The sequence below is a fragment of the Oenanthe melanoleuca genome, chromosome 11 (genome assembly GCF_029582105.1).
Source record: "Oenanthe melanoleuca isolate GR-GAL-2019-014 chromosome 11, OMel1.0, whole genome shotgun sequence".
NCBI lineage: Eukaryota > Metazoa > Chordata > Aves > Passeriformes > Muscicapidae > Oenanthe > Oenanthe melanoleuca.
Window position 1 is genome coordinate 13,781,207 of NC_079345.1, and position 8,493 is coordinate 13,789,699.

At 44.5% G+C, this 8,493-nt stretch overlaps 1 protein-coding gene across 1 annotated transcript; it reads right to left on the minus strand.

The window, feature by feature from the left end:
• Positions 1–682: 682 nt before the first annotated feature.
• On the minus strand, positions 683–3,582 carry LOC130257641 (cytochrome b-c1 complex subunit Rieske, mitochondrial). The gene is made up of 2 exons (XM_056500394.1): positions 3,287–3,582; positions 683–1,447 (listed from the first exon to the last, which is right to left on the minus strand). The coding sequence occupies exons 1-2, from the start codon at positions 3,495–3,497 to the stop codon at positions 837–839; spliced, it is 822 nt and encodes a 273-aa protein (XP_056356369.1). The 5' UTR covers positions 3,498–3,582; the 3' UTR covers positions 683–836.
• Positions 3,583–8,493: the final 4,911 nt, after the last annotated feature.

The following is an 8,493-nucleotide window of genomic DNA, read 5'->3' on the forward strand; positions in this document are numbered from 1 at the left end:
CAAAGAAAAGTATACTATAGAATTAATATCTGCAAGCACATAGGATGTGAGTTGTTCACCAAACAAACTGGACACAATGGTTTTCAATTTTTACTGACTGCTACTTGCATAGATTGTGACAGAATCCCTGAAATGAATGACACTTCTATTGTAAAACTGGTGTCAGACAGACCTCTCCCTCAGTACATCCACAGAGCAGTATTATGTCAGACCATATTGTAGACTCTGCTCAATACTGTTTAATTCTAGCAATCTGCTTTTTACTAGTTTATTGTGAATAAGCTTTTATTATTTGCATATTGAAAATTCTATTGGACTTTGTAGCTTCTGAGGATTTTAGTTTCTATTCTACAACTGAGGGAGCACATCAGTGCAGTGCAAAAGTACTTTCAGACTAGTGGTAAAGAATGGAAGGAAACAAAGTACAGGATAATTGGTGTCTTTCTGCTTTGTTCTAGAAACAGCAAACCTTGTTTCTCCTCCTGTTCTGCATGCAATGAAGCACCAGCTCTGTGCTATACTGGCAGGACCAATGCTGGCTAAAAGCTCTCTGTGGCTTTGTAGCTCAATGTCTACCTGCAATCAGCCCTTCAGGAGGACTCTGGGTCTGCTGTAGCATCTCCTTGGCTGGACACACTAGAGATCTGTACACAAAGAAATACACTTTATTGTAAGTCAGGAATAAGTGCTCACTCCAAGATTTTATTGAAATTGAACACAGTATTCAAGCACAGTTCTGGCTGAGAATCTAGCTAATTTCTGGTTTTACAGTATGCCTCAGTGAACCCTTCTGGTGTACATTCCCAGGAAATGGAAGTGAGCAGGCACCTTGTCTCTCAGCCGACCACCACCGTGTCATCCCCAACAAACTGGTAAACTGGGACCTCGAGGTTTAAGGGAGCAGGGCCTTTCCTGATTCTGCCAGAGGCGTCATAGTGGGAGCCGTGGCAGGGGCAGTAGTAGCCGCCGTAATCGCCGGCGTTGGCGATGGGGACGCAGCCCAGGTGAGTGCACACCCCCACCAGGATCACCCACTCGGGCTTCTGCACTCTGTCTAAATCGTGCTGCGGGTCCCTCAGCTGGGACACGTCAACTTCAGCCTCCTGACTAATCTCTGCCTGGGTTCTGTGGCGCACAAAAAGGGGCTTCCCTCTCCACTTGAAAGCCATGTTCTTGCCTTCTGGAATGTCAGACAGCTTGATCTCAATCTTTGACAAGGCCAGCACATCAGCAGAGGCACTCAGGCTGGAAATGAACTGGGTGACAACATTCTTGGCTACATAGGCAGTTGCTACGCCTGTGGCTGCAGTCATCAGGTAGGAGAAGCCTTTCCTGGAGTCGCTGCTGCCCTGGGAGGAGGCGGTGGCATCCTGCACGTCCTGGCGGCGGTAGGCGGAGAAGTCGGGGACAGTGACATCGTTATGGACACAGCGCACGCTGGCAGGGGCTGCAGGAAAGGGACAGCAGGTGACACCACTGCCAGATACAACACACTGGCATGCATTTCAAACTATACTCTATCAGTGGCATTTCTGGAATAATGGGTAAAAGTTGTTCCAAAGTCTGGGTAGGATTCCATTAATTAAATGTTTCAATTTTAAGTTGTATGAAAATGGTTTTCAGAGGGAATTTTTGGTAGATTAACCGGTGATCTGTGAAACTGGTTTCCCTATTTGAAAAAGAAACCTGATCATAGTGCAGAAAATCTGTGAGAAGTTCTGGGCTTCTGGGAAAAAAACTCCTGTAAAATACCATGACTAGCTCAGAGAAGTCAGATCTGCTTTCCATTCAAATGTTTCCTTGTAAAGAGCTGCTAAGAATAAATCTGATGTAGTGAAGTTTGCACATCTGCAGTGTAACACTTTTGTGCTATTTTTTGTCTTAAGTAACTTCTACACCTGTAACAATTTTAAGTGTGTGGTTAAGTATTTATAAAATTAAAAATGCCAGGCATCCTCTTTCATATTAAATTCTTGTCCTAGTTAAAATTCACTGTAAATAACTTTAAACCTTCAGTCCCCAAGCCCACTTTTCAGAAGATTTAGGGATAAAGCTAACAACTACCCAATTTCAAGTGGGATTCCCCCATCAAACCTGTGTGCTCAAGTAACAGGATATGAAGGATAACTAAAAGGCCTCCTATGAGTTTCTCCAGCAAAAGAAAGCTGCTTCCCTCACTGAAAATCTACAAGCCAAAGAAAGAACATGGCAAGGACAGAAAATGTTACTCACCAAAGTACAACCTGTTACTTGTTCAGACTATTATTTAGTCTTTATCTTTTCTAGCAGTTGGCACATAGTTAACAGATGTCTCAAAGTACTTAAGCTCTCAGGGATTTATATGCAGTATAATGAGGATAATTATTACATTTATTTACAAGTAACTCAGCATTGAGAAGGGAATTGCTATAGGATTTTAACTGCAAAGAAATTAATCTGAAAATCGAAATTCTGAGATAGTGCTCCATACTAAGATGTTTCAGTATCAAGACTTAAAGCATTTAGTAATAAATAGTATGAGAAACTTCTAAAAAATTTGCTATACTCACTGAAAAGCATGCATGATGTTAATTAAAATTAGAGCATGGTTAAATGTCAGCTATGGATTTGCAGAATTTTCACCTGAACAAACCCTTTACAGCTGAGGTCAGGTGAAGTACACAGCTGTAATTTTTATAGAATTAAATGTGAGCAGTCTGCAGCAGCTGAAGCAGAACGTTCTGTCGGTGAGGGCTGCAGGGCTGGGCAGTTCTGCAGGAACAGGCCAGAGCCGCAGCCCCAGGGCTCTGCAGAAACCTCGGGTCACTCCCTGCCGGATGCTCCCCGACCTGGGGGCACCGCAGGGTAAAACACACGGGGTGTTCTCACTGCACCCCTCTGCCCTTGAGCCCGCAGTGAAAAACCTTCCCGAGTGACCGAGTTTAGCCGCGTTTCCTCGGTAAGGTAAAAAGCCCCGTGCCTCAAGGGCGATGCCCCGACCGGCCTGGCCAGCCTGTGCTGCGGCAGAGACGGCTCGCTGCGCTCCCCCAGCCTGCCCCGCTCTGAGAGCCATCCAAAGGAAGCTGCCGTTCAAGTGTCCTTCAACAAGCTCTGTAGTTACACACGAGCGCGAACTGCAATGGTGACACCAGAATCAAACATCCAAAAACCCCAGACGGCCCAAACCCCCCAGCCGCCCGCCCGCTCTCCCCGCTGCCGGACCGGGCGGTGCCCGGAGCGCTGCACGGCCCTGGCACCCCGGGGTCACCGCTGTCCCGGCCCGCCCCGCCGCTGCCCCGGCCCGCACCGTTCAGGCTGGCGCCTGCGACGAGCCCCCCGCGGGCGGCGCGGCCGTTCAGGGATTCCCGGCAGAGCAGAGGCTGCTTCACATCCAGCGGCACCTTCCGGTCGCGGTGCGCGACGGCGGGGGCGAGCGGGCGGAGCGGGCCGGGCACGGCGTGCGCGGCGGCGGACACGAAGGGCGCCAAGGGCCCGGCGCGGGCGGCCACGGACAGCATGGCGGCGTCCCCGCGGCGACCTTCCCGGCCGGCGCGCCGCACACGTCACGGCGCAGCGGGCCGCGCCGCGGTGACGTCACGCGCCGGCGCGCGGGGGTGACGCAGGCGCAGGGCTGGGTGCGCTGAGGGGAGCGCGCGCAGCGGACGGCTTGGGGTGCGGTTCCTGCCCTTTGCCTTTTTCCTCTCTTTTCCCCCCTTTCCCCACCTTTCCCTCTCCTTTTTTTCTCTTTTCCCTCCTTTCCTTCGGCCTCCTCTCGTTCTCCCTCGGGGCAGTTCTTCTCGAGGTGTTCCCTTGCCGGGAGCTGAAATCCCAGCGGGACCCTGCGGGGAAAGGTTTGTGGGGCGCTCCTGCTCCCCTCCTGCAGGACACGGGTCCTGCTAAACGCAGCAGTGCCACCCCAGAACCTTGGAGGGCTTCATGTGGTGTTTTCCGTGCTATTCTGAGGGTGTGATTTTGAGCTGTGTAATAACAATACTTAGAAGGATAATAATACGCTTTATTTTTCTATTTCTTGTGCAGTGCATGATTTTTCCTCTTTTTTGTGTCAGTAAATATTTTTTGGGACAGTAAATATATCACACAAATGTGTCACACAGTTACATCACTCTGGGGTAGAGAAGAGAACCACTCTGCTACTAATGACTTGAGTAAATAAATAAATGTCTGTTGAGTTTTTTTGGTGGTATGTTTTAGTTTTGGTTTTTTGTTTTTTTTTTTCAATAAAATTTATTTTACTTTATAATAGCAGCCTTATGCTTGACTTGTTAGAACCTCCAGTGGTAAGATTTAGTTTGGTACTGGTGGATGCATACCTGCTCCAGTCAACTGTTTTTAGCCAGTTCAAGCTTCTGAAAATTTCCCAAAATGCAGGATAAACTTGACACAGAGATATGTTTGAAGACATTTAAGCTGAACCATCCTCTAGAAATCGAACAATTTCCCAGCTACCCAGCCCAGTCCATTCATTCAAGACTTTGAAGCTTTAGTGGTTCATACTGGCTGTGTGAAGAACTATTATTTTGAAATTCAGCTCTTGCTAATGATACTGCTACTAAATTACCTTATGATTGTGTGTTTAAACCCCCCATCTTTGTAGAATGGTCATTTAAGGACTGGCCTTATTAAGATTTATTTAAGGGGTTGACTTTTTCATTTTCTTTTTAACTGTTAGCTGTACTGAAATATGGTAGTTCTAATTAAGTGGGATGGATCATTCCAGTCCTAGTACTATTGATCTATAATTTATTTCTTTCCCAGCATGTTTGTGATGCCAAAGCCTGAGTGGATAATGATTTACCCAGCTCAGTTCACTGTACTGTTGGTAACTGTAGTCACTGGTGATGCAGTAATTAAAGGACACCATAATAATATTCTGGAGCAAAGGTAATTTGTAGAAACTATGGAGTGGTTGGAGTATATGGATGGGGATAAACAGTATTCAGGTAGAGAGGATAGAAAACTGGGAAGGCCATTTTAACAGCACAAGTTTTATAATTATCCTTTAGAAGAGCTACAGAGATAAGATATTTTCCATTACCTAGCAGATTGTAAAAGTTTTAGCATAGAATGTGCTGAATTGGAAGGGACCCATCAGATCATGGAGTCCAGCTCCTGGCCCTGCACAGGACACCCTGAGAGTCCCACTGTGTGCCTGAGTGTGTTGTCCAAACACTTCTTGAGCTCAGCCAGGCTTGGAGCTGTGCCCAGTGCCCTGAGGAGCCTGGTCAGTGCCCAGCCACACTTGGGTTGCCCACCTTTCCCTGCTCCAATCTAAGCCTGCCCTGGCCCAGCTCCAGCCATTTCCTCAAGTCCTGTCACTGGTCAGAGTGAGAACATCTGGTCCTGCCCTTCCACCTCTTGTGAGACCACAATGAGGTCACACCAAAGATCTGATCCCAACTGAACAAGTGCTGGTAGAGCTAAAGGAGATATTTTGTGGTTTGCAATGGAAGCAAGGATTTGGGCTAATATTTATAGAAGGGTTTCTTAGCAGATGTGAGATTTGACGTTTTTTTCTTGGTTTTTGGGTGGAGTTTCTTTAAGGATTCTGAGTTGTGTCATGTTTTGAATTTGCTAATCCAGCTCATCTGTTTGGCAGATATGACCTCATCCCAAACAATACATTATTCTGACTGGGGGGGTTGTTCTCAGAGATGTGGCAAAACATGCTTGCTACTTGTGGAACTTCTCAACAAAATGAGGTACTGTAATGGAATAGTAGTTATAGGACAAGGAGAAATGGGTATAAATTGAAAGAGGGGAAATTTAGGAACCAGAGAGGAATTCCCTACTGTGAGAGTGGTGAGACACCAAAACAGGTTATCCAGGGAGGCTGTGGATGCCTCAAGCCTCGAAATGCCCAAGGCCAGGTTGGAAGGAGCTTGGAGCAACCTGGTCTAGTGGGAGGTGTCCCTGCCCATGGCAGGGGAGGATGGGACAAGATGATCTTTAAGGTCCTTCCCAATTCCTTAGCCTTCATTCTATAATTATTTGGAAAGGAATGGTTGTAAATTTTTCAAAGACTTAAATCTGAATTCAAATTCCAGTGCAGTTACACACCGAATAAAACATTAAACTATTACAGCAAAAAGGAATTACATTCTGTTATCAGAGTTCAAAAAAGAATAATTTTAAAATGACTAGGCAAATTCTGGTTTCTAGGTGTTTCTTTGAGAACTGTTGTTCAGCTTGCATTACTGAGCATCAATACTGAGCATTTTGCAGCCAAACATGAAAGTAAGATGCCAGCATGGCATTGTGTAAACCATCCAAACAGACTCTGTGATTGTTTTTGTGCCTTCATACAAGCATTAGCCTCATGTAAATTTATATTGCTTAATGTTCCTGTCCTCCTGAAGTTAAAAGTCATTTGCATCAATACAAAAGCTATAAGATGTCAGGGCTGCAGCATTATGAAGTAGATGAAAAGTATTGTAATGCTTTTGGGTATGTGCAGTGCCTTTCTCCATGTAGAATTCATGCTTGTGTTTTTCTTAGAGAATAAAGTGCAGAACTTGGATGGCTTTTGCTGAAATGTTGGTCACCCCAGGCAATTTGATCTCAGCAAAGTTATCTTTCTTTGAGTTCTTTGCCATCTTGCATCATTTTATGCCCAGAAAACTTAGTGCTGCTAAACTTGAGACTTGAGACTTCAGGATTTACATTTACTTCTTGGATTTGAATTGTTGATCATTCTTTTTCTTCCCCAATAAGCTTGTTCAGAAATAAAAAACAAGGAAACAAACAAACCACCAAAGTTCACCTGTGGAGTGTTAGTACAGCAGTTGTTCATCAATGATTTAGTTAAGTGCACCCTACTCTGAGAGCAGCTTCAAATGTCTGCAGTGGTTCCTTTGCAGAATTAATGTCCACTGCAGTGATTTTGATCTTGTGGTGTGACACTGGGGAAGCTGTCATATAAACTTGAAGATAGATTTGTGTATGCAATACAGCTTGTTTAAGGTTAAAATTATGGAGACCCTTTAATAGTTAGACTTTCTTTGAATGTTCTTTGAAGTTGGTCTATCACTTTGAAAAGTTACAGGGTGTGATCTAAAGGAATGTATATGAAATGTGAGAAATGAAAATGGACAGTAAAAATGAGGAAAAAATCTAGGAATATTTGATTGGTCAAACATTTTTCTCATGCTACTCAAATTAGTTGAAATGATAACACCTTGGTGCTACAGTCCAATCTAAATTCTGGTCTTTTTCAGTCAAGGAAGAACTAAGTTCAAGTATCATGAGGGAAGAAGAGAACTGCTGGCAGCTCTTTCTATTAATGCAGGAGTAATCAGCAGGTGTTCACAGCCTCAACAGCCATCTTATTCTAAATTTCTTACAGCCCTGCTCAGTAAGGCCAAGATAAATTGTCTGGAGCAGAGGGCATGGAATATCTGTTTCTGACAGACATGCAGTCAACATTTTGTGAATAAAAAATAACAGGTAAATACAAAGAAAGCATATTTCTCCACTTTGCACAAAAAAAAGAAGCACGTGAAGCAGTCCATTGGACAGAAAGAATGGGATTTTCTGTGTCAGTTGTAGAGAGGAAAGAAAGAAAAACCCCATTGAAGGAAATTAAATTAAAATACCAAGCCTGAGATCTAAGATTACATCAAAGATTTACATAATTGTGAGATGGACAAAAAGAGTTACATGGATGTGAAATTGATAAGATCTGCTCACACAAATTGGGAATGGCACCAAAAGGTGTCTGACCAAGCAGAAGCCAAAGGCTAGATGAGAACTGCCTGGGGCAGCATCAAAGGCTGCTCAGCAAGGCAGCAGCTAAAGCCTAAATGAAGTTGCCTGGAGCAGCATCAAAATGTCAGTTTAAGGGAGAATATTTTCTCCCTTCCTGTTGTTTTCTCTCTTCATATTTCATGAAAGATCCCTGACATTTCTTGACGGGCTTGTGTTTTGCTCCCATCTGGCTTCCACTATTATATATTATTTGCTTTTTATGATACCTGAAGATGGAAACAAAACTTTTCAACTTTGTGACCTTGAACTTTTTTTGACTAAAATCTGAAAGGCTGAACAAAGGAGAATCCTGGCTTCTTTTGCTTTTCAAATTAATCTTGCAATTAATCCATTTGAAGAAATCCATCTTGTGCCCAGCTGACGATGTTTGTAGGGGTGGGAACAAGGAATTCTCCCCAGAGCTGTGCATTGGAAGGGATTAGGAGTTGCTGCCATTTCCCAGTCTGCAGAATGTCACTGCCCTGCCTTTGGTTGGTGAAACCCCAGGTGCTGTTTAAAGGTTTAGCTGTACATGCTGTAACAACTCACTCTTCTGAGATTGATAGCAACTCTCTCACAGTTGCACAGTTAAGCACAAAGCTTACAGAAATAGAGTATTTATAACATTTCAGAGGACCATAAATTACTGGTTTGTCAGAATAACCACCTTCCTAGGACTACAAAGCAGAAGCTGGGAGGGGAATAGCAGTGCCTGAGCTAAGCTTGCTGCTTGATGCAGGGCCAAAAAAA

What these genes read in the sequence shown, in the direction of transcription:
- LOC130257641 (XM_056500394.1), bottom strand. Translation starts at nt 3,497, where the DNA reads ATGCTGTCCGTGGCCGCCCGCGCCGGGCCCTTGGCGCCCTTCGTGTCC. An exon ending in CGCAGGCGCCAGCCTGAACG is followed by an intron (nt 1,448 to 3,286) that starts GTGCGGGCCGGG and finishes CCTTTCCTGCAG; the next exon opens with CCCCTGCCAGCGTGCGCTGT.